The following is a 24,184-nucleotide window of genomic DNA, read 5'->3' on the forward strand; positions in this document are numbered from 1 at the left end:
TTTTAAACTTAATACTATTTTACAAAATTGATTCATCTATTTCCTGCTTTGTATTTTATTATATTTAAAAAATTTATTCCATTAACTATCAGAATTTCACTCTGATTAATATCAATTTAACTATGATTGGACAAATTAATAGATAATTCATATTAATTCATTGGTAGTATAAACAGAGAAAAAAGATACAGAATTTATTCAGATCAAAAACCAATCAATTTTTGTTATGGAAATTTGCATCATAGATTTCCCACTAATCATGCAACAAAAGGCAAAAGAGGTGGTACTAAATCATGCGAAATTGTCAACCAAGGGCTCATTTTTTTCTCGCCTCACCAAATTGGCAGGCTTTCGGCGTTAAAAAGTAATTTATCTCTCCACGGGAGTGGTGGCCGTTTTTGCCAAATTCCGACGATAAATCACGTGACCGGACATAATGCGCTGCCAGAATGTGTTTCGAAATAATAAAACACAGTGCAGAGGTCGCCTTGGAGCGCACTACTCGTCTCACTGCTGCTACAAGTAAAAAAATCAATAGGCCGACGACTAATTAAAAACAGAGCGCGCGCGACAGACCTAATTAAAGCCCTAGCGCTTTGTGCAAATGAAGTACGAGGTGCACATAGATTCTCGGCGGAGCCGCCGCGTGTTTTTAATTCAGACGAGTGCACGCTCTAAATAATGCAAATCTCGCCGTAGTGGTGGCGGAGTAATTGCAGGATATGCAGCCGGGCCGACACGTTTGCTGCACGGGTTGCATAACCCGTCAAAGCGGCCCGGTTGCAGGCGCAGTAGAGGGAGTGCAATCAGAACTTGCACACATGCTTGCTTGGTGTAAATGTAAATTAATGCTGCCTCAAGCCTCAGTCTACTGTATAGTCTAACAGTTTCAATCTAAGTTGGATATATTTGCTATTCTGCAGTTAAACGGACGCTACTAAATAAACTGTTGAAGATCTGGCTGTGAGCCAAGAATTGCAGGGAATTCAGGATTTGAAAAAAGTAGGTTTGTATAAAAGCCGTTTTACGGCTAAATCAAGCTCCTTAATTAAATCCTGGAGTCTTATATTATTTTGGCTTCACCCAGGTATTTACTTTAAGAGGAAGCCGTTAAATTATTGCTTTTTTTGCAAAGTTTTGTTGATTTGGCACAAATTCTCAAATATTTATTAAGATAAAGGAACAGTATTTTGTAATATTTTGTCTTCGATTCAGTAGGGTCAAACTGCAAATAACATTTTCACCACATCTACAAAGATTATTTAAACTTAGTTTTAAATTACTTAAATTGACATTTTTAAGTCCCAGTCTGTTCAAATGTTGAAAAATTACTCAAACAAGAATTGTGCACTGTTAATTGTTACAATGAGCCGGAATTTTTTAATTCATTTTCAGTTTCTTGCTTGCCGGATGACTATTTTTTCAAGTTTTATACAGGAATGGATAGATAGAATTTATTGTTCTGTATAAAATTTAATATTTTGGAACATTGATTTTCTCGCTCCTGAGTTTAAGAAATTTATTTTTCTAATCGTTTGTAAAAATGTAGGATTTTCTCAAACATTCAAAACATTCTCATTCTCAAACTATACATCATACGTATTTTTCAATTTTTTGCTCCCTTTTTGATTACGCACTCCAATGATTTATAAACGCGAGCGCACATTGAAAACTTTTCAAGCAAACACGTCCGAGATTCAGTGTGTTGCCGTGCTTGCTTGCTAATCGAAAAACAAACCGACAAAAGCGTTTAATTAATCAGAGGCGTGGGCAGTGGAATAATCGCAGGCAGCAAGCGAATGCATAAATAACAAATAGCGCAGCGTCGATTGAATTAGCAGCGCCGATAGCGGCGGCAGGGATTAAATCGAATGCAAAAACAACGTCAGCGACAAGCTCCGCGAGAGTGAATAACAATTTGCCGCCTCGCGCTGTTTTGTTCGGCGGCAACGGCGTCGGCGGCGGCACGGCTTTAATAACGCGACAGCATGCATTACTGATGGCTATTGATCGAGCAGTATAAACACACGGACTACAAGAATGATTAATAAAGTGGCCGGTGACGTCAGCGGTAGCACCGACAGCGAGCGAGCGAGCGAGAGGCGAGGACGGACCTGAATTTGGCGTGGCTTCTTCATCTTGAGCGGGCAGACCGCCGAGTGAGATGAAGAAAACGCCACCGTATAAATTTTAATTAGGCAAGGCCCGAGTCATTATTGCGAGAGAGCGCCGTCGCTCCCTGAGGAGAACATTTATGCAAATTAACCCTATTGGGAACAAGTCGACTAACGACGTTGCACATACAGTTGAAAACCAACAGGGTTGAAGATGGACTCGCAGCAACCCAAGGGGCTGGGCAAATTTTTTTGCCGGCAGAAGAGTGGTCGAGGTGGAAAGGCTGTGGAATTTGTATATTATGTATACGAATTTCGGGACTCTGCTGTTTTGTCTGCCGCGAGTCGCCTGGGGTTTCGCTTTGTTTGTTTGTCACCAGCCGCAGAAAATTGCGGCCGGCAGGGGCCAGAGGCATGTCAGCGGAAATAAGAGGGAAAGGCCAGGTTGAACTTTCGCCGGGATAAATTATTTTGAGGAGAGGTCGCACCACTAATGAAAAATTCCAGAGAAAAATAACGAAATTTTTGTATCCTCTAAGTTATTTAGGGGATTCTTAAAAAAATGCGAGTAATGTAGTGAAAATCATTGAAGAAATTTATAAATTCCTTAAAAATTGTTTAGATTAATTGAAATCAAACTTAATGAATTCTTCATTGATTTGACAGAATTTCCAGACGTATCCTAATTAGTTAAGTTAAAAATACCAGAAGACTAAAAAAATTACTAATTCAATCTTACAAATTGACATTTGCTTGTAAACTTTACGAGGTATTTCATCAGTTAATCCATAAAATGCTTTTTTTAAGCCCAATTTAATTTCAAAGCTTATATTTTCACAAAAAAATGTTTGTAAACAGTCAACTTTAAAATTAATAAAGTTGGCAGTTGCGTTGTAAATTACACTGTCACATGTAAAATATAAAATAAAACGCGAACTTTTTTGCCGAGCGTAAATTAAAAGCAAACATTTTCATCCGGGTATATATTTTTGAAAAATGTTCGTCGGGTGCAGCGCTAATTTCAAAGCACTCGACGCCATGGCAAGCGAGTGGCAGGGAGGGGGGTTCTGGGGGGAGGGGCAAGGGCAGCACACTCGGTTACATTATCCGACTGAGGATTTACATTTCCACGCTGGCTCTCTTTGCTCAGCAGCTAACTAACTGCGAGTGGATGAGGCTGCAGCGCAGCAACGAGAGGGCCAGGGCAAAAATTATAACTCACGCACATTATGATAGCGCGCGATGCTGGCTGCCTCTCGACGTGTTGTTTCAGCTCGCAAACTTTTGGTGCCGCAGCAAGAAAGCAAACAAGATTTAAAAGCCCTGCCAGGGGAGAAGTGGAGGCTCGTTGCGAGCGGATTAGCCGGCAGATTTGGCACGCTGTCTTTGAGCACAATTAATCAGATTATACGATGAATGCCAAGGGGTGCGAAAACGTTTTTTTTTTTCGCGTGTACCTTTTTTTCTTTTCTCGTTCGCTTCGTTGAAACGAGGACATAAATTCAAACGAGGCGAATTAAAACGCGCTCTAAATGGGACGTAATAGAGTTGCCGCTGCCATAAAGTTCGTCTTGTTCCGCTCTCATAAATATCAAAAAAGACCGACCGTCTGGCGAGCGTACGAGCCGAGCGCCACTTTAACCGCGAGCATAATAGAATTGGAATTAGTTTTCTCGAGAGAGTGCAGCAGTAATGCGAAAAATACTCCCTGCTCCGATATGGAAATCTCGCGCGAGTTCTTTCAACTTATTTCGACTGGCTGGCTTTTATCCAAGAACAACAAGAAAAAGAGCGATCGGTTGTTTGCTTTCAGACGGCATAACTCGGATCAATCCCTGTCGGATCGGCGCGTGAAAATAATTTGCGACGCCAGATGCGCGCATCACAAAAAAAGAGCGGGCGGGCCTCAGATTGAAAACTAAGGATTCATCGCCGAGTTTTTTTCTTTTGCGGCTCCGACGTTAAATTAACCGTGCCGGCATTTCTTACGGCATAGCGCGATGCCCGAAAGAAATGAAGCGTCCAATTAATTAAAACGCCGTCGCCACTCGAAAATAGCTCCAGATTGAAACTACTTTCGACTCGACTCACTGCAGAATTATCATCATAGGCCCTATTTTTTAATTGACACTCATTTGATTATATAAAAAAAAATATGTTAAATAAGAAAACGAGTATTATATTCTCTACTAAACAGAAAAAAATGGTGACAATATTAAATTAATATTGTTGTTTATTTGTCCATTTTGTTACAACTGCATTGTTGACATTTAATTTTTGAAAAATTTGTTAAAGAAAAATGAATTTCTGGACAAAACGGCACCACTAATACCAAGAGTTTTGCTAAAACTTTCAAGATCAAATAGGTTGACTAAGTTATGGTTCTTGTCATCTATCATAAGTATTAATTATTATGATCTAATTATTATAATAAAACCGTTATTAATTTTTTTTTTAATTTTTAAATGATTTTTTTATCATACATATTAAATTACGGAAAATACTACTTTCGTTATTTAAAATAAATAAATTTCATTTGTCCTTGCAGAGGTTGGGAAATTTCGATATTACCGGAAAATTTGATGTGGAAATTTCAACACAAATATTGCATTCAATTCAAGCAAAGTGGCAACTTGGGAAAGCTCGATGGCAAAAAGCTTCTCAAGCCTCTTTAATTAACTGAATGGAGGCATCCTGAACTTTCATTAAACAAAAGAGGGATGCGGCGGCACGAAATGTGGCGAAGAATGGAATTTGAACAATGCTCAAGTTACATAAATCAATAAAACGAGCACTAAAAACAAAAAGACCGACCGGCAGCATTAATAATTAAATTGCTGGGCGGCGGAGTTATTTCTCTTTCATGTGACGAGCAACACATCCGAGTGCTGCGCGCACGAGCAGGGCAAGCGCAAAGGAATCTTTTCCTCTAATTGAATTCTTCCATTAGAAACAAAGCCCCACTCAAGCACATTAATCCGCCCGGTGGCTTAATTATTCATTGGGCCGCCGGGAGCAAAAAATCACGAAATCTGACGATAACAAGTCGGTCGGGGGCAATGCTTTCTTTTTACGCCGTAAAAGGCCGTTCGTGCGAGATGATGGAGGCAACATCTGGCGCTGCAATATTATCCTCTTTTTCTCATCACTCACGGAAAGAACGAAGGAAAGAAGAGCGACAGGGGATGCGCGCGCGAGCACACAAGCCCAAAAGTATCTGCGCTTGTTTGTTGCGAAAACACACGCAGCTCTTGCAGCGTCAACTGGTGTGCCGAATAAACTTTCTTCGCTGTCGGTGCCGCAGAGACTGATGGGAAATTGTACCGCATAATTTATGCGGCAGGCGGACGCAAATCCCTGCGAATGTCATTACTGCGCAAAATTTCAGCCCGTTTCCGGCACTTTCAAGACGGATCGATTCCGCTGGCAGGAAAGCAAACGAAATTGCGTCGACAATTAATAGTGAAATCGAATTTTTTCTCCGTTGATGGGAGATAAACGAAACCTTCTGGTGTTTTTAGAAGAGAAAAAAAGTGTTTAATTCAGAAACTTGCTACTCTTTTTGCTCTTTGGCCCCGAGCACGGCGGGATTGGGCGATAAAATTTTTTGCAGCTTCGTCGCGTTTTTACCTCGGCTGCACGCTCGAGGTTTGGGGGCGGAAACAAAGCTTTATTTGCACCTCGTGCCCATTACTCTCAAGACGGAGACATGCACGGTGCGGTAAGTCGGCGAGAGAGGCTTGACAAATAGCCCCGCGGCCAGCCATCTGTCACACTTCTATTTATCTCTTTGTTCTCGCATAAACAATTACTGCGCGCAAACCTCGTGTGACCCCGAGCCACTTCCCTCTCGGCGCCGGGGCAGGAAAGACGCGTTCCCAACTTGGCACGACCCGAGCCAGTAAGCTGATTATACACCAAAAGTCACATCTACGGCAACTTTATCGCCACGTAATTTCATGCAAATCTCATGCGTTTCGTGGCACGAGACGAGATAATGTAAGTTCGCGTTCGGGGTGAAATTACTAGGTTTTCAGGGGCGGTGTTATTAGGGAATAATAAATATTGATGTTGAATAGATTGATCGTAGATAATCCCAACATTATTCTACAATCATTTTGACCTGAACTTTTTTATTTATTCTGTTAGTTAAAAATTTATAGGGTGGGTCCCAATATCACAGAAATGATTCTCGACTGTAGTGAATTTTCATTGAATTAAATTTATTTGGTTTTAACAACTGAATTTTAAGCACATTTATAACTGTTTTTAAAATTTATAAAGTATATTAAAAAAAATTAAAATATCGCATAAAAGTTAAGCATTTTATATTACATAATATTTCCTTTCATTTTTTTTTCTTACAAAAAAGTTGATACTTTGAAATTTAAAAACATTAAATTGGCCCCTTGCATTTGATACAAAATCAACAAGGAATTAAAAAAATTTAAAATAAAATATAAATATTCAATATCTAAAAACTATAATGTGTTTGCCATCACATGACCATTCATTTCAATCTCTTTCTTAAAAACTGCGATACAATAACATTTAAAGCGAGCAGCAGAGCACAAATATTTTATTATTTTATCAAAGAATTAATGCCAACTAAAAATAAGAAATTAAACGATGCTCTAGATTCATAAGTCCATGATAAATGTATTGCTAGGAGCTATTTTGCTATTTAATAAAAATGTCCATTATGAAAATAAACATTAGAGTGGATCGATTGGAAACAAATTGTTTATATTTAAATGTTGTTAAAAATTAAAGGCAGCCCGAATATTAAGAAATACGCGAATTTATGATATTTTTTAATCAATTTTATAATGTTAAAACTACGCTTACAGTTAGACTTTTATTTACAATACAAATTTTCTTTAACGTTTTGCCAGAATCGTTGCGCAAGAATCTTTGCACGTGGACTGCTGCGAGAATCATTTCTCTGATATTGGGTCATGAAATTCTTTCTGATTTATTTTCACTGATTCAAAGAAATAAATTTTCAGGACGAAAAAAAACTTCCCAGCTTGGCACAGCTAACTGATATAAAACTTTTTAAGCATCCATAAACTGCAAATCTGCAAGATTTATTTGTTTGGTCACCAACTTTCAAAATCGACTCTGTAGTTTTTTTTTTCCTTCAAGAAGTCAGGCAGTGCTGATGCGACACTTCTTCTCGGGGGACTTTATGCATATCTTGAATAGTTTATAGCTTTATTGGAGAGATAAAAGTTCAAACTAACAACTGTGTCATGGAAAAAAAATCGTTTCCTTCCAAAGCAGCCAGAAACTAAAAAAAATGGTCCGTTGCAGGAAGTAGAGATATGTAGGAAATTCAAAGTCCCCATTAATCTCGCCTGGCATGGCTGCTCATTAAGTGCTCAAATTTCGCCCTCCAACTCCCAAATGATATTTTAATTACCTCTAATTAAATTTTATTCTGCATGCAGAATCCGGGTCGCGTCCATAATTAGATTATCACATCAAGAGCTCTCTCCCTTCGTCCTTTCTGAATTAAGAAAATGTGAAATTACGGCGGTTCTTTTGCAGTGGCAAATTAGATTTTCTAGCCAGGCAAGGAGATTTATACACGCGATCTTCACGCGGAAGTGCCGGCGAATTTATTCCGCAAAAAGGCTTCAGGTGTTTCCGGCCGATCGGGCAGACGGGGCGACAACGATTGAACGCGCGCCACTGCTAATTTATTGAATTAGCGCGCAGCACGGCACGCACACAAATGCGCGCGTCGGGCAGGTAAACCATTAAACTGGTTGGCTGGACCGGCTATAAACAGTGAAGTGACCATTATATGGTGGTCGGGCGGGCCGGACGGGCAAAAATAATGCAGGCGCAGCAGCTAAACAAAACATACACGCCGCCCGACCTAGTGTTATCACGCGTGGAAAATCAATAGAGGAAAAGAGGAAAAAGAGCGAGGGTCGGTCGGTTGTGTACGGGCTTGCGGAGAAATAACTCGGTCTCTGTTTAGTTTTGTGTGTGTTGAATTTTCGAGCGCCGCGAGTCCGTAGGAAAAAAAGAGGTTATGATGACGGCCGCCGCGTATTGATCCGTAAATAAAAGAAAGGAGATTTATCATCGAGTCTCGATTTGAAAACTCTCCCCGATTTTAACGCCACATAAATAAACACGGATCGTAAATCAAAGAGAAGACAAGAGGAAAATGCCCGATTTACGATATTTCCGCCTCACCCTCTCTCGCTCGACGCTGTTTGTTTAGCAAAGTTTGATTGTTGATTCGACAGGAGTGCTTGGCGAGCAGGGTGCGCACACCTGTTCCGGCAATCGCCTCTGATGAAAAAATGCTTTTACTCCGAAGAGAGAACAATATCGCTGTTTTTTGTTTTCCTTCCTTTCACAGATCAAATGCAAATTTTATACAAAAACATGGCTGAAGGGCTCTCCAACACTTCTTCTTGCATCAACAATTTCTTAAACTTTTCTCGACTGTAGGTCAATAGTACCCCGGTTATTTCCTTATTAATTAAGATAAAAGATTTGTTTGTACAAATTTAAAAAAACTAATTAATTGATTATTTTATTATTACATCTCTCATAACGTCATTGATTTCTGAGAATTTTTGAAATGATTATCTGTAAAGGGAAATTAGGAATTATTAATTGGAAAGTTGCAAACACGCCAGTGCATATATTATAACTCTCAGGACGTATCTCTATTTGCCTCAATTTGCCTTAAATTAACTTAAATATTTCTAATTTCAAATTTTTTTTTATTTATTGTATTTGTAACAGTGCATTGATTATAAAAGGCTTTCATTATTCAACAAGATAAAATAAAATACCAATCAAAAATCTAAATCATTTTTAGTTTTTGTAAGTAAATTCTTTGAAGTAATAACTAAAAGCCTTAAATTAGATGAAAAAAGCCTTGTGATATCAAAAATTGCAAAAAAAAATCAGATAGAAGTTTGAAAATATCTTTGGTTACTGCCAAATTTAAATTCAAGCAATTAACTTTCTGGCTCACACTTGTTATATTGATCAATTAAAAAAATGATGAATTTATAATTTGAAACGAAACCGAGTTAAAAAATAATGATGGCACGTCTGCGGGGTAAGAATGTCCGCTTGAGAGTGGGGTACTATTGGTCTCAATAACGCCCAAACCTATAATTGAACAATTAAAACTTTCGACTGAGAGGCAGCCAAGCGGCCAAGCAACTCGTCGACATCAAAGCCCAACGTCTCGTCAGCCGTGACGTAATTGAATTTGAGCATTTCGGCGGAAGTTTGCACTTGCTCGTCTCGAGCGAGGGACAATTAATGATGGCATCACAACTTAATAGGGCATAAATGACGTTAAGTGCAGCACAAAAACAGAAAACAGCTCGGCAGTTAAAGTTGGAGAGGAAAGTGGGCAAAAATAAACAGACCTTGGCTGAAAATGTATTGCCACTTTTGCAGAAAGCACGAGATGCTGCCAACGAAAGTTTTTGTCCGGACATTTTGATGGGCAGAGAGTCGGGAATTAAATGGCAGCCAGCCGAGGCCAAAGCGAGCAATAAAAAGCGAGTAACCGGCAATTCAATGAGTGGCCAAGTTTGGCGGGAAGGACAGAGAGTCAAGTGTAACCCTTCCCGTGCAGACGGGAGCTACATCACGTCGCATGCATCCCTCCGCAGCTCGATTGGCACTTGAAATCAATTTGGAGCGGGAGGAGTATTTCATTTGCTGCTCGTGTCGATGGCATTCGTTCATTTCACAGGGGAGATAGCACACGACGATGCATGTCTTTTCAAGTGACGTGTCTGTCCGGCGGCCGCTCAATATCTCATCTGGCCGTCCTAACAGGACTGAAATGCATCCCTTGTTCTATCTATTTAGATAAGATTACAGTGGCACGTCGCCCGTTCGGCCGGACCGCATACGCAATAATACCCGAGCGACGGAATTCGCTTCGGGCGTCGGAGCCCAAATTGAAAACAAACATTGCCGCTGGCTGCACTCGGGCCTGCGGATGTAATTTATAAATGAATCTCGAGCCGCCAAGCAAACATTTGCGTTTATCGCGCCCTACCCTCTCTCTCTCACTCGCGCGGAAACAAATGATGTGGAGAAGCAACCCTTTGAGAGATCAATACGGCCGAGGTGCACACGCGGCTCATGAATAATGCCTGACAAAGAGCGGAAGCTCTGATTATCTTTGCATGTAATGAAGGGTTTTAAGTGTAAACAAAGGTATATAAAGCGCACGCGGCGGATTATTAGGAGGCAGGCATAGCTCCACTGCGGGCGCACCGACACACACACTCACGCTCCAGACAGGCCGGAGGGCTTGCGAATTCAACATGTTCAAGATCCGACTTGTCAAAAGAGCCCAGCATCCATGCATGTATATTTGCTCCTATCCAAATTTGCATGCCGCAAAATAATCTTCTTATATATTTAATCACAAAGGCCAAACTCGCGAGTGTGTCTCTGCGCGCGTAATGAGAAATTTATCGTGGGCGGAAAAAGTTTGCCGCAGCGGAAAATATTGATGAGCTCCAAAATCAATCCGACGTCTTCGGGCAGCGAAAAAAAAAGAAGGGAAAACCGAGATAAAATATATGTTACGCGCCTCGCGAAGAAGTTTCGCATTGAAAAGAGAGGCAGGCAGCACCGCCTGATACGGAATACATTTTCGTCCCAATTTTCAGTTAACCCGGTTGACAATGGCGAAATGAGCTTCGGGCTGGCAAATATGAAAAAAGAGAGATCGACTTCGCCGACGCAAAAGTGACGGCAAAAAGAAAATTAAAGAGACTCTTTTTTTCTTATTTCAATTTTGCTCCTCGGGTCGTTTTTCCGGGGGGAGAGTCTGCGAGCGAGCTACATTACGCTACGCGCCCTCACTGATATCGTATAACTGGGAAGAATGAGAAACACGAGACGCCGCCGCCGCCCACGCGGCACTCGAGCTCATTTCCATCACACAACACATTTGCTCCTTTCCCGTCATCATCTGCGCAATCTCATTTCCTCGTGAACGGCCCGATGGAAATGGCTCCGCACCTGCCGCGGTTCGCGAAATTTGACCTCTGGAGACGCGGCCGGAAACATTCGCCCAACTCCAAAAAGACATTAGCGCCCATTAGGCAAATTGCGGCGCGCTTCCGTCCCCCGGGCGCCGAACGCGATTCCCGTCGAATAAAAGAAAGGCCGGAACGAACTCGGCGGTCGGGGTTGATGGTGTTGCTAATTAATTTCAAACGCAGCGGAGATAAACGCCGTCACCAGAGCGTCGTTTATTATGCGCTGCGAGGATAATGCGCCGCGCGTGTTAATATACGCGCGAACCAACCAACTTCCAGCCGAGCAGTTTCCAATTAGATTTTAGTGCGCTGCCTGGTATTAATTGCGTGTACATATAGTAGCGCATATCCATGTATACAAACAAGAGTGGAGGGACTTGGAAGGACTTGTCAACACCTAATTCACGTTTTGCGTGTTTGACCGCTTTGCGACCAAATGAAAATGCAAATAAAGGACGAACGGCATTGGAACTTGTTTAGATTCAAAAAGCATTTGGTGATTTCAAAATAGAACCAAACATGATATTTGCTGATAAGTGGTTTTTAATTTTAACAATAAGATGCGAAAACGGGATGATGAAAGAGTTATTAATTACTTGTATATAATACAAATAATCACTTAAGAAGTAAAAGAATATTTTATATTTGAAACATTTTGAGTGTTTTTCCCCAAGACTGTTGATTATTTTCCTACAGCTAATGCATTTACACACGCAAGTGCCAGGATAATTACGAGCAATTCACCGACTCTGTACGAAAAATCAAAATTACATAGGCGTCGATTGTTCCCATGGCAACGCGGTTGGACACGAATAAATAGGCAAATATTTATTTCTCAAGGGCCTTCTGCATTAGTTTGCAGCGGCTCACTCGGCTGACTTTGACGAAACTGAATTAGCGAGCGAGTTGCTCGAGCGAGCAGGGCGAATTTAAGCCAATCGCAGGTACGGACGGAAAGTTGGTGAAGGAGCGAGAGCAAGGAGGGCCGCTTTCATTATCATTCCATTTAAGGCACTCCTGAAATTAATTACTGCGAGCTAATTTCGTTGCGCAACTGGCTTAAATATCGAGTTACGACAAGTCTTGTTGTGCTCGCCGAGCGTTTTGTCCTCTAAAAACGCTTTACCTGCCACTTTAACCGCAAAGTAAACGCCCGTCTCGTGTATGCAAAAGGGCTGAAATCATTTCCCTAGGCGGACGAAAAAGGGAGCAAACTAGCGCGGAGCACCTCAACAACGGACACCCCAAGAGGGAGGGGCGTCTGATCTGTCAAAATATTAGTTTTCCGTGTGTGAGTCTCTCGTTTAATTTTTCGCTTCGTTCCGCAACAAAGGCGAAAGAACTAGAAAGAGAGAGACAAGCGGCGGCACGTGCGTTATTTTTGCTCATTCCGCACGTCGTCCACCGACGACTGCTTTTTCCGCTTTCGCTCCGGCCGCACGTACTGCACCGCTTGCTTTTCTTTCTTCTCGCTCGCACTCTCTTTTTTTTGCACGTGCAACCGCATCGCACGCTAATTTGGGCAAAACTTCAAACGGCATGAAACGGGGGCACGTTTTTGCTCCGATCACTTTTCATTTCTCGACCGTGCGAATGGGCCAGCTGAGTGAAACAAAAGGGTGTTCGTGCGCTGATAAAGAAAATACGCCCGCCGAGCAACACCCCATACTTCTTTTTTTTCTATATTGATCCTGCAGGCCGCATATATTTTCCTTTTCTCCCACAATAGTTGATAAATTTGCCAATTTGCGTGTGCGACGAGGGGACCGAGTGTGTATGTGTGAGGCGGCGCCCACTCGACGACTCGATAGCTGTCATTGTTGTTTGGTGCCGCTTTCCTTCTTCTTTTTTTTTCCATTTTCGCCTCGTATACAAACAAGATGCTTCGAGCGGTCGCAAAAAACAGTCCCGCCGGAGATAGGGAAATCAAACGCGACGTGAGCATAATACATATCTCGCGGCCCTCGAATTCGGTGGTGCCATTATTCATCCTTTCTTTGTGCGTGTGTTTTCAAAAACAGATGGAAAATGATTAGAAGATATAAATTCCCGGTGGCACATCGCCGACGTCTCTTTTGAAACCGGGGCTCTTTTTATCTGCAAGCGAAAAAGACCACTCTTGATGATTCCTTTTTCGAGAGAGCGGGCGAGCGAGTGTGCGGACGGGAGTCGAAAAAGCCGCAAAGCAGTAGGATTTCATTTCCTCGGCAACAGAGAGACTCTTCCTTTATCACCCGCCATTAGAGCGCACACATCTGACGAAAATCTTTTCTGGGCACGTCCGTTTTATTGTATACAGAGGGTAGAATTAATTCGCTGCGATATTTGCAGCACGTTGCCCGGAGGATTTGCCGCCGGCACTCTCGGCCGGCACCTATAAGCCAACTTTATTTATTTATGAGCGGGAGAGGAGCAGAACTCTCGAGTTCGCCCAGTAAATTAAAACAAAGTAAACTTTGACGTAAACAAGAACCGAATTTAGAAAAATTTCCCAACTCTCACGGTTTATATTTTCGTCTCATTTTAAACCAAGCATCCGGTGTTGCAGGGGCAAAAAAAATATTAGTACTCACCAAATTAAAATACGAACGCACTCAAGTTGAAAGACGAGATCTCCCGGGGCAGTGAATTTTTCCGAACGACAATTATTATTCAAACTTGAAAGGGATGCACTCTACACTTAAAATTCTCCATCTTAGCCGACTGTTTAATTACCACATCGGTGATGGATATTAGGCACTTGCGGACCGGCTCCTGGCTTCATTAGGTCGCCATGGCTGCTGATAACTGGGTTGCGAGAAGCGACACCGGCACCACCATGGCTACGACCAGTGCAAGGCTCACAGCGTACTGCTCTGGTGCGAAGATATTATGTCAGCGCTGGCCGAGGCAAAGTAGTAAAGCGGCGGCGGCGGCACCCAACTAGCGCAAGCGCCCCTTTTTACCTCGCCGAAATAACGGGAGGCCGCGCGCTCTCTCTCTCCGGCTCGCCCTCGCACGCGTATTACGATAATATTCGGCGCCGGAATTTTAATTTTTTTGCAGGGCGCAGGCCAGCGGAAACGGGATGCGTTTAGCATCATGAGAGGGGCGGATGGAGAATGCAGTTTCTAAAAACAAAGGAGGCGAGCCGAACTTGTGGAAGGTTGTCAAAGTGGAAATTGCATCGCATGTTTTAAAGTTTAAAACATTGTAATTTATTTAAAGCACTTTTTGTTAAATAATTTCAGTTAAAATTATGGAGAAATGGACCTTGTTGATGAAAATGTACGTTTTCATGATTTTGTATTTTTAACGATCATATTAATTATTTATATTTAAATTATAAATTTCTTCCGCTGAGAAAAAGAAATTCGATAAAAGGAAAATTAAATGGTTTAAACTCTCTCTCTCTCTCTGGAATATATTTTTTCCGTCCAGAATGTTTTGCTCAAATTTGCATAAAACATTTACGGCGCAGATCAACTTTCGCGTTGAATTTTCCATTAGTTTAATTTCATAAAAATTCCTGGTGCGCAGTTGGCTGGCTTTATTACGGTTGTCGCGATTTGCAGCTTTTGATATGGAACACACGCGAGGGGGCACACAAGTTACTTTTATGCACAAGCAGTCGGCTATGTAACAAGTGTGCCCTATCATTTGCATCAGCTCGCAGTCGTCGGGAATTGCGTGGAGAAAAAGTTGAAAAGGCAGCTAGGGCGTTTGTGCCGAGCGAGGCACTCGGCGCTCTCGATGTATAAATTGCCCTAATAGCCAGGGTGAAAGTTTGCTGAATAATTTCTGCTGCAAGCGGAACATATTTAAATGCGCGAGAGTCGGAATGGTTGGGAAAAACCGACGGGGGGAAAATGGCACGGCCCCGGCTGGTGGATGAATTTATGATTGGACGCGTGAGCAATGAATCTGTTTCTGAATGCGCAAAAAGTTTTAAAACAAAACAAAGACTTTGTAAACTGAGGCTCACTGCGGCGGATGGGGCCTTTTTGATCTTGGAAGTTTCAGCTAAATTCTTGCCATTTTGTCAAACAATTCCTTTTATTTTTTCAAATAAACAGTTTCCAACAATTGAATGTGATGTAACGATTTTAACAAATAAACAAGAATAATATAATAATTAATAGTAAACATCGAAACTTTTTTTTCTTTAAAATAAAATGAAAATTAAAAACTTATGAAAGCGGATTTAAAACTCTAAAAAGCGTCTCAAGGGGCGAAATTTAATTTTGAAACGGGCGAACAAGATATATAAAAATTTGTTCCGCATCCAGAGGCAGGAGCCAAGTTGGCAAAAGTACAGCAATTCCGGAAGATAAATAACCAACACTGGGCAGGCAAAAAGCACAGGATAATTACGATCAACACCCCCAGAGTCGTTTGCGAGGCGCCATAAAGCCACCAAGGCGCTTAAGATAATTCTGCAAATTTATTCAAATTATTCTGCTCGGCTCGAGCTAAGGGAGGGCAGCATCCGAAATGTTGGTTTGTGCCGTCGAGAGGCGGCGCCGCGCATAAAGGCCGACGAGTAATGTATAACATGTGAATATGCTCCCGTGGAGGGTTGGTTTGGTGCACAGAGCACCACCATGGGGGTGGGAGCGAGCACCATCACGTCGGTCGGTACACAAGGCTCCTGCGTGCGCGTGGATCAATGAAAAGAGCTCGCAACACGCCTATAACTCAAAAGCACTGCCATTTTTATATTATGAAACATGCGTGCACAGAGATAGCTCGTTCTCGCGGAAAAAACGGATTTGCTGCGCGTTAAAAACGCGAAAAGCCCCGCCGCGTTCGATCAAAATTGATTCGTTGACAGAATTATTTTCCTGCTCCCGGGTCGGCCGGCGGAGCCACTGCATGCGTTATTGCAAATTGAACAATCGGCGCGAGACGAAATTCGCACAAGGGAGTCCGTTTCGGCCACCATTACTGGTATTGGTTTTTCTGCCGGATCGCAAATGATAAATGGCGCTTTTTGCACTGACGTCACGTGGGGATCTCGACTGAAATTTAAGACAAATTGTGGAAAAAACATCCATCACCGCGTCCGCGCGGAGGGGCCAACTTTGGTAGTGATTTATTACACCCGTCGACTTGGCATAATTAATTTTTTTTTTCAAACAGATTTAAATCGCACCTGAGTGACGGCCAAAATGAGAAAAAGTAAATATACTCTCTGAGATAAAAGTAACGAACGGCCAAAGCAAACTCAATCTGGAGGACAGTGACAAACACTTGGATAAATCAGCCGGACTTTTTCCCAGTCTAGTAGTAAAGCGCGGGTATAAATTTTCCTCCTCTCAGGACGGAGACAAAGATGTAATAAGAAAAAGGCTTGCAATTTCTCCCGTGCAAATCCATTATATTTGTGATGCATGAAGGAAAAAAAAGGCGTGTTGTACATTATTATTTCTTCTTCCTTTTGCCTCACGGTCCTCTCCGTGGAACATCCAATTCTATTTTCTGGGGCTTAATGCCGACCGCTCGCTCGCTCGGCCTCTACGTATAGTCCTTGCCATTTTTATATATGTACTACGAAAGGAAAGAAAGAAGAAGGGCCTCCTCTTCGGGCAGAGCAGAGAGGGCTGCGGCATAATTTAGGAAGAATGGAAGGACGATATGGCTCCTCGCTCAATAATAACCGCGCACACAGCATCATCAGAGGCAAGAGGCAGCACAATAACATTTCCTGCTGCCGCCGCGCCGCTCCTCCTCCTCAAACGCGGCCTAATAATTAGCAAGCCTCGTAAAGTGTTCTCCCTAAAGTCCATTTGCACGGTTCGCAGGCAGGGCGGGAAACAGGGCCGTCAACAGGCGCAGAGGAAATTGCTCGCTCGCCCTCACGGCAAAACAAGCAAAATAGTTCAAAAAATTATTTCCCTTCGGGCGTTTTTCTGCCCGACTTGATTGCATTAATTGTGTATGAGAGTGCAGGACGGACGGAGGTGGCGAACTTTGCTCGGAGGTGCACAAAAAATCTTCTCGAACATTTGCCGAGATAGCACAAGGTACCACTAATGATGTCATTACAGGCTCCAAACTACTGGTGATTTCTCATTTTATCTCTCTCGCTCCCTCTGTCAGCTCGTTAGGAGTGGGTTCGAAAAAGTTTTGCGCCACAAGGGAGTGACGCTGCATCCAGCCGTTTCTTTTCTCATCATTTTCAAATAAAGGCTCAATCGAGGGAATATTTTTTTTGTTCATGCTCGGGTGGAGAGTGAATTTAAATAAAACCGTTCCGTGATAATTTCATGCAGCATGCTTGAGAATTTCAAATTACTTACATTTCCCTATAGCAGCTTTTTGGAGTAATTACGTTATTGTGTGTAATTAAATTTTTAACATCGTAACGGAATCAACCAAAAAATTAAAGAATACAAGCAGAATTGGGGACTTACCGTCCAGCAATGCCAGGGGGTTGAATTTCTTGGACATAGATTCCAAGTTCGCCTCGTTCTTCAGATCTCAGGCCAACTACACTGAAGCCAAGACTGCTTCCTTCTGGCTTGAAAAGCTGAAAGTTGACGTTTATATAAGTTAACCTTTGCCATTTTCTCCAATAGTAATGTGACAGATTGAAATCAACAAGCCACTATTAGTCTTTACTAAATTGATTAAACAAATAAATTTATTTGAAGTTTCCAGCAATAAAATGAGAATAAATGGAATTCTCATTGGCATTAAATTCTGAGATATAAAAAACATTTAAAAAAATCAGTTGAACTCATATTTTAGTAACAGAGCAATAATTAACCATTATTTTTTTTACAATGAAACTGTAACTTGAATTAACCCTACTGAACATAAAACATTTAAAATAAATTAATAATATTGTTTAGAATGTCCAAAAATTAATTAAAAGCATCAACTACCTGCACAGTGTGTACGTCTCGTCCGAGCGAGGCAGCTTCAATGGCCTTTTGGAATTCTAAAGCGTATGTTGGCGTTGTGATTGGAGTCTGTGGCAGCCGATCTCCAAGTCCCATCATATTTGGACTAGCCACCTGCAAAGTCACCCAGAATAAGTTAAAAATAATTGCATTCTAGTATTTTTTCTTAGCAAATTTAAATTTTGGAAAAAAAGTGCTTTTGAAATCCGGATTTTTGTTCTCTCTTTTCCAGTTACGATTTCAACTTTGGCTACAAATGAGAGGAAAAAGCAATACCTGAGGTGAAGTTGCTTCCCCGCCGGAGGACGAGCTGACTGAAAGCTTTGCTACTGGCACTCGTTGGTCATCTGGCTCAAAACCTCGGCCTTCAAACATCACCCCAGCTGTGGCAGGTGGGACATTTAAGACTAGGTGTCCCACCGGATCAAGATCAAAGTCTCCGGGAAGCAAGGATGGATGTGCCTGGATTTGATTATTGAGTTCACCCAATGCGTCCTGAAAAATTTGATTAATTATACCAAATTATACATTTAATTAAGGTTTAATTTTATCTTAAAGCTAAATTTGGGCTTATTAATTCTACTAACGTCTTATTTTTTCACAATTATTTGTTTTAGATCTCGTAATTTAAATGTTTTTATTAAAATGATACATGAATAAATCTTCCTGAATTAATAACATCACATTTCTTACTTGACCTATATTATTTTTTTTTAAACATCATGTCATGTAAACAAAGACATTCTTTTATCATCCAAGAGATAACGTCTCTTTTTTTAAATATTGTTATCTTAATATTTTTATTCCAAGTAAAGGTTCAGCAAAAACTTTCATTTGATCATACCTGCATGGTGCAGATGCCCCTGAAAACAGGGTTTTCCAGCACAGAGATGAGAAGGTTGAGGTCAGCAGTGGCGTGCGCCTCCAACTTGGGGTCATCACAGGACTGTATTGATTGCTGGATGCCCTCCAACAGCTGGAGGGCAGTCGACACATCTGGAAAACGCAATTATAAGTTAGATAATCACGCAGAGAAATAATTAACCTGTAAATAAGGAGCTAAATGGTGGCTTCATTACACCTCATGTATATAATTTTATTTTAAAATTGATTTTAATAAATATTAAAAGCAGATTAATCCTTACCTGCGTTCAGCGGCATTTTCCTCTTCGGTTCGTTTACGCAGAGAGCATTTCAAGTCGACGATGGGTCTGAAATCAACCGGAGAAGAGCAAAATTAGAAATCTCCCTAGATCTTGTGTTCAATTCAACAAATCACAATCACTTCGAAGGAATGCGATGGCAGGTACAATAATCAGGGAGGGGTGGGGGCATCACAAGAGCACGCGCCTTTTGCCCGAATTGCAACGCGATTCCACTTGCGAATCCGTGCAAAATGTGGTCAGCGACCTCAAGAATCCCTAATGACCGTCGCGAAAGAAAAACAAGCCGAAAAAGTGACAGAAATTACCTAAAATCGGACGAATACCAGGCGCGCAGCCAGACAGGTGTAAACAATGGACGTGAAACAAGTGAGCATCAAACGCAGCTCCACCCTCGGCCGACCCAGGGCACTGCGCGCGAAACTATCGATTTACCAGAGAGAGAAAGAGCCACGCATGCCGGTCGCGTTCAAGGGCTTTCAAAAAAAGACGTTCTTTTGACGAAAGGCTCAAAAGGAGGTGCTGCCAAAATCGTGGAGTTATTTTACCATTATTCCTAAATTGCTACGTGAAAATTAGCAAAAATTAGTTTTATAAATGAACAACATGAAACACATAAGGAATGTAAAAAGCGATAAAAAGAAAGGATTTTTTTAATGGATAGATAAAAAGTAAAAAGCATGCAATTTTCCACCGATTTAAAAATTTAAAAATTAGGAAATAAATTATAATCTCAATAAGCGAAGTGAATTTGAATTGACAAAGAAAATGATAATAATCCAATTTATGGTAATTTGGAAATTAAAATTATTTATTGCATCATTATTTTACGCATTTTACTATAAAAAATATTTAGTTTTTGAAATTATTTGAGCCAAGAAATATTAAAAAAAAAATGGACTTTGAATTTAGGGAATTTAGATTAATTCTTTATAATGCTTTGTGCACAAATTGTACTGAACCAAAAAGGCACAAAACGATGTTTTGCGACAACGCGTTACATAAGTGAAACTAGATGGCAGGCCGTGCACTTTATGTAGTTTTCCTCTCCGCTCGTGCAATCGCTCAAGTTCGCCGCTTTGGATTCGTTCAAACCTGTTGAACTTGTCTCGACTTGCCTCATGCGGCTCACTGGAGTGCCGGAATAGAGCCGAAAAGAACAAGGCCGAAAACGGCTGAGCGGAACAAGGCCGAAAAGGAATAGGGCCGAAAAGGAACAAGGCCGAAATACCGGTGCAAACAAAATAGGAAGAACCGGTTTCTTTAGGGAAGCATCTATTACCGTGCTATATATGTCAACCCGTCATCCCTACAAGAAACTGGACGTTTCAGAAAACATTAGGATCAAGACACACAATTTTCTTTATCATCGTTGTATTTATAAGTCAAACTGTGAGATAATCTCAAATAATTCACCCAATTAATTAAACTGAATATTTGAAATTTTACATTGTTTCATATGGGAATTTTTCGAAATAATTTTTTTCTCAAAATTGGCCAGACCAAACTTGATTAAAAATTCACCAAACCACGTTCATATGATTCCAATTATGATGGAAATTTTGAATCAATAGAGCATGAATGGAAACATTTAAGTCAAAAAGAAGAAAAAAACGACACATAACAAGTAATATAAGTTTTCTGGACAAATAATTTCTTAAATGTTCGTGGTTTCAGAGTTCCGATGCAATATGGTATTTTTATGCAGTCCAAGAGATCAATTTATCTTGTGATGTGTTTCCCCCATATTTCTGTGATTTTCTGATATATGTCTCGCCTAAAATGAAGAATATTTTGCTGAGATCTTCTACAAAAAATTTTAAATTTTCGTCAATTTTCCAATGCGAAACGGCCGCATGATGGATTTCAGTATCGGCGCGCAAAGGATCTTCAGTTTAAATATTTGCTGAGCTGAACGCGCTCACGATTATCGGTTATTTTTCAGCTTTCGGCCTTGTTCCTTTTCGGCCCTATTCCTTTTCGGCCTTGTTCCGCTCAGCCGTTTTCGGCCTTGTTCTTTTCGGCCCTATTGCGGGACTCCGGCTCACTGTACATAAAATTTCATACTTTTCCCCCCAACCCTCATTGTCAGTTGTCTTTCTTCTTTCTTCCATTGGGGAGGCAAAATTGTAGATAAACAGAGACAAAATAGATAACTTCAATTGTGAGCTGTTAGACTGTGACTGCCGGTTTGATCGACGTCTCCGGGTTCAGACAAGTCAGAACTTGAAGTGCAAAACGGAATGTAATTATTATGGTGGATTTATTCCAGTAGATTTTGCTGAGAAGTGAATTTATTTTGGAATTTTCGCTCTGCTCTATCTCCAGTATGTATCTCCACTATGTAAAACTTTCTTGTGGTTTATGGTTTATGTATAATTTTGCATTGCTAAAAAGTTGGTTAACTTTTTAGAGCATAAAATTCTGCCAACACACATAATATTTACATAATCATCCAAAATTACGTGCAAATTACAGTACACAAATTTTAATATGGAATTGGTTTTTTTAGAGCACATGCAATCCAACATTATGTAGCTGTAAGAATATAGCAAATACATAAACTAATATTTAATTATATATTACAAAAAAAAATTTGTATAATTATTCTCATCCACGTTTTATACATTTCACGCATATCGTATTTCGTAGCCGACCAAGATCTTATTCTCATGCAGTGAAACGCAAGACATCCAACATCGTCAGCATTCTATGCATAACACAAACACACTCATTTATATTTTACAGACTCATGATCCAATCCTGAGCACAAGAAAGGCAGCGTAACAAAACTCGTCAAACCCAGAAGCATCTACAATAAGACCGCAGACCAACTTCAGAAGCCATTTCGGCTTTATAAAAGAAATATGGTGATAACTTTTATTTTTCATTGCACTGATAATTTTTATTTGAAATAACTGTCATTTTCTATACTTATATTTAATTTCGAATAAATTGCCAAAAATCTGTTTTTTTTCTTCTCATTTAAAAAATTCAACTTTCAGGTAGTTGGGAAGATAAAGTTGTTGACAGCTGGGCCAAAAATTTTCAATGTGAAAATAGTGCCTTTGTCCCTTGGCATCACACTGATCGGAGGTGGTTTTGCTATGCTGTATTACCTGATGAAAGATGTAAGATTATAAAAAAAATTAATATGAAAAAAAATCTTGATTTTGATATATTTCTGCAGGACGACGAGTGTGATAGCTGTGAAGACTTGGAAGTGCAGCAGAACAAAAGGAGACGCACATTTTGTGAGGTGCGCATTGAAAAGGACAAGGTCGGCTACCTCATCGGAAAGAGTGGAATCACAATCAGAGAAATCCAGGAGAAGACTGCGACCAGGATCACTTTCAAAGATGAAAGTAAATATTTATAAAATATGTTTAAAGCAAATCTGCAAAAATGAAATAAAAATTCACAGATGCTTCGGAAAACTACAGGGAGTGTATCATCCGAGGGCTTCCTGCAAATGTGCAAAAGGCTGAATACATGGTCAAGGATTTCCTCGAGAAGCATAAGATTGAAATTGCAGAGTTTCTTGTCCCAAATGTAAGCATTTTTATTTTATTAAAATCAAATGTTTTATTTTTGTTTATTAAAGAGCGCTTGTGGCCTGATCATCGGCAAAGGTGGAACTACTATTCGAGCACTGCAGAAAAATTCTGGTGCTAAAATCACGGTTGACAGCTCTGAATTTGGAGGTATTTCAATTAAAATATTTTTAATATTATATTAAATTTAAACCGATGTTACAGTTAAGGGTCAAAAAGTTACCCTTAAAGGAACGGCAAAGGAAGTTGCCGAGGCAAAGAGATTGATTGAGGAGAAGATCAAAGAGGACTGTCCGGACAAGGGGTTCTCCCAATTTCAATCTTTGACCCCAACTGATGTGTTTGAATCGTATGAATCGTCAAATGTCGAGACAATGCCCCCAGAGGAGGATTTCATCAATGTACATTTGTCTGCCTTGACCAGCCCTAGCTGCTTCTACATTCAAGTAATTTTATTTTTACATTTGAAACGCACAAAATTATTTTTTATGTTGAAATGTAGATTGCAGATGAAAGATTAAAGCTGCTGGAAGCCTTGGAAAAAGATATCTTTGAGTTCTATGAGAATGAGGAGAATAGGAATTTCCACAAGTTAGAGGTAAATTATTTGTCACTGTTTTCATCATTGGCTGACCTCTGAAAATTAAAGACTGCAGGTGTTGGACGCACTGTAGCCTGTCAATTCAAAGATGGCAAGTGGTACAGAGGCACCGTCGTCAAAACCAAGAGCAACAATGAAAGGGTCAAAGTGTTCTATGTTGATTACGGAGACGTCGAGTGGAAGAAAATTTCAAGTGTGTTCGCTCTGAATCCTAAATTCCAAGAGCTGAAACACCAGGCCATCAAGTGTTCCTTGGAAGGAATTGAACAATTGTAAGTTACGTATTTGCTTGCAGTTTATTTGTCACATCTATTTTTAAAGGGAAGAGAAGTGGTCTGAGGAGGCAGTCGACATGTTCGAAAACCTAACTTATGACTCGGAAAACAAGAAGGTCATGCTAGCCAAGGTCAAAGGTTTTTGCGAGTCGCCTTTCCACAGCTACATTCCAAGTGTTATTTTGAAGACTTCTGGAGATGGAGATGTAAGAAAATACAAAATATTTTGTATTTTATTTTATTTAATTGTTTAGGGATTGCTTGTGTCTGAGGAGCTAATTGCCCTTGGCTATGGAAGACCAGTTGCCTCAATTATCCCAAATCTCTTGCCAGGAGGAGAAGAGGATTGGAACTGAGACGAAAGTTTTTTTGGAACATATGCAAATTGATTTTTTGAAACTATCCTATTTCTAAAGAAACTAAAATCAGCAGAATATTGGAGTTAAATTGTCACAAAGCTAATTTGAAGGGAAATTATTTGCACATATGCAAGATTATAATCAACAATGAAACTTAAATAATAAATTGGTATAG

General features: G+C 40.5%; 2 protein-coding genes across 8 annotated transcripts in view; one reads left to right on the top strand and one right to left on the bottom strand.

Moving 5' to 3' along the window:
- The window catches only part of LOC132193303 (multiple PDZ domain protein-like), a 114,839-nt gene extending 95,221 nt beyond the window's left edge, over positions 1 to 19,618 (bottom strand). For 4 of the 5 annotated variants that reach the window (XM_059613884.1, XM_059613883.1, XM_059613886.1 and 1 more), the window contains exons 1-6: positions 19,529 to 19,618; positions 19,203 to 19,268; positions 18,902 to 19,053; positions 18,334 to 18,552; positions 18,040 to 18,171; positions 17,566 to 17,681 (exon numbers count right to left, since the gene is read on the bottom strand). In XM_059613884.1, coding sequence (XP_059469867.1) covers positions 17,566 to 17,681; positions 18,040 to 18,171; positions 18,334 to 18,552; positions 18,902 to 19,053; positions 19,203 to 19,218 — 635 coding nt within the window. In that variant the 5' untranslated portion in view covers positions 19,219 to 19,268; positions 19,529 to 19,618. Of the gene's footprint in view, positions 1 to 13,743; positions 14,007 to 17,565; positions 17,682 to 18,039; positions 18,172 to 18,333; positions 18,553 to 18,901; positions 19,054 to 19,202; positions 19,269 to 19,528 lie in introns of those variants that run through there. The other variant, XM_059613887.1, reaches the window with a different exon arrangement.
- Positions 19,619 to 20,894: 1,276 nt separating this feature from the next.
- On the top strand, positions 20,895 to 24,160 carry LOC132193305 (tudor and KH domain-containing protein homolog). Of its 3 annotated transcripts, XM_059613891.1 has the most exons (12): positions 20,895 to 21,438; positions 21,496 to 21,547; positions 21,969 to 22,090; positions 22,226 to 22,351; positions 22,411 to 22,585; positions 22,645 to 22,772; positions 22,825 to 22,924; positions 22,979 to 23,220; positions 23,277 to 23,372; positions 23,424 to 23,647; positions 23,697 to 23,856; positions 23,905 to 24,160. In XM_059613891.1, the coding sequence occupies exons 3-12, from the start codon at positions 22,088 to 22,090 to the stop codon at positions 24,004 to 24,006; spliced, it is 1,356 nt and encodes a 451-aa protein (XP_059469874.1). In that variant the 5' UTR covers positions 20,895 to 21,438; positions 21,496 to 21,547; positions 21,969 to 22,087; the 3' UTR covers positions 24,007 to 24,160. The 3 variants fall into 3 exon arrangements, with proteins under 3 accessions (XP_059469874.1, XP_059469872.1, XP_059469873.1); XM_059613889.1 differs by having other exon boundaries at positions 20,895 to 21,547; XM_059613890.1 differs by lacking the exon at positions 21,496 to 21,547 and having other exon boundaries at positions 20,896 to 21,465.
- The last annotated feature ends 24 nt before the right edge of the window (positions 24,161 to 24,184 follow it).

The sequence above is a fragment of the Neocloeon triangulifer genome, unplaced genomic scaffold (genome assembly GCF_031216515.1).
Source record: "Neocloeon triangulifer isolate White Clay Creek 2 clone unplaced genomic scaffold, ASM3121651v1 ptg000004l, whole genome shotgun sequence".
Taxonomy (NCBI): domain Eukaryota; kingdom Metazoa; phylum Arthropoda; class Insecta; order Ephemeroptera; family Baetidae; genus Neocloeon; species Neocloeon triangulifer.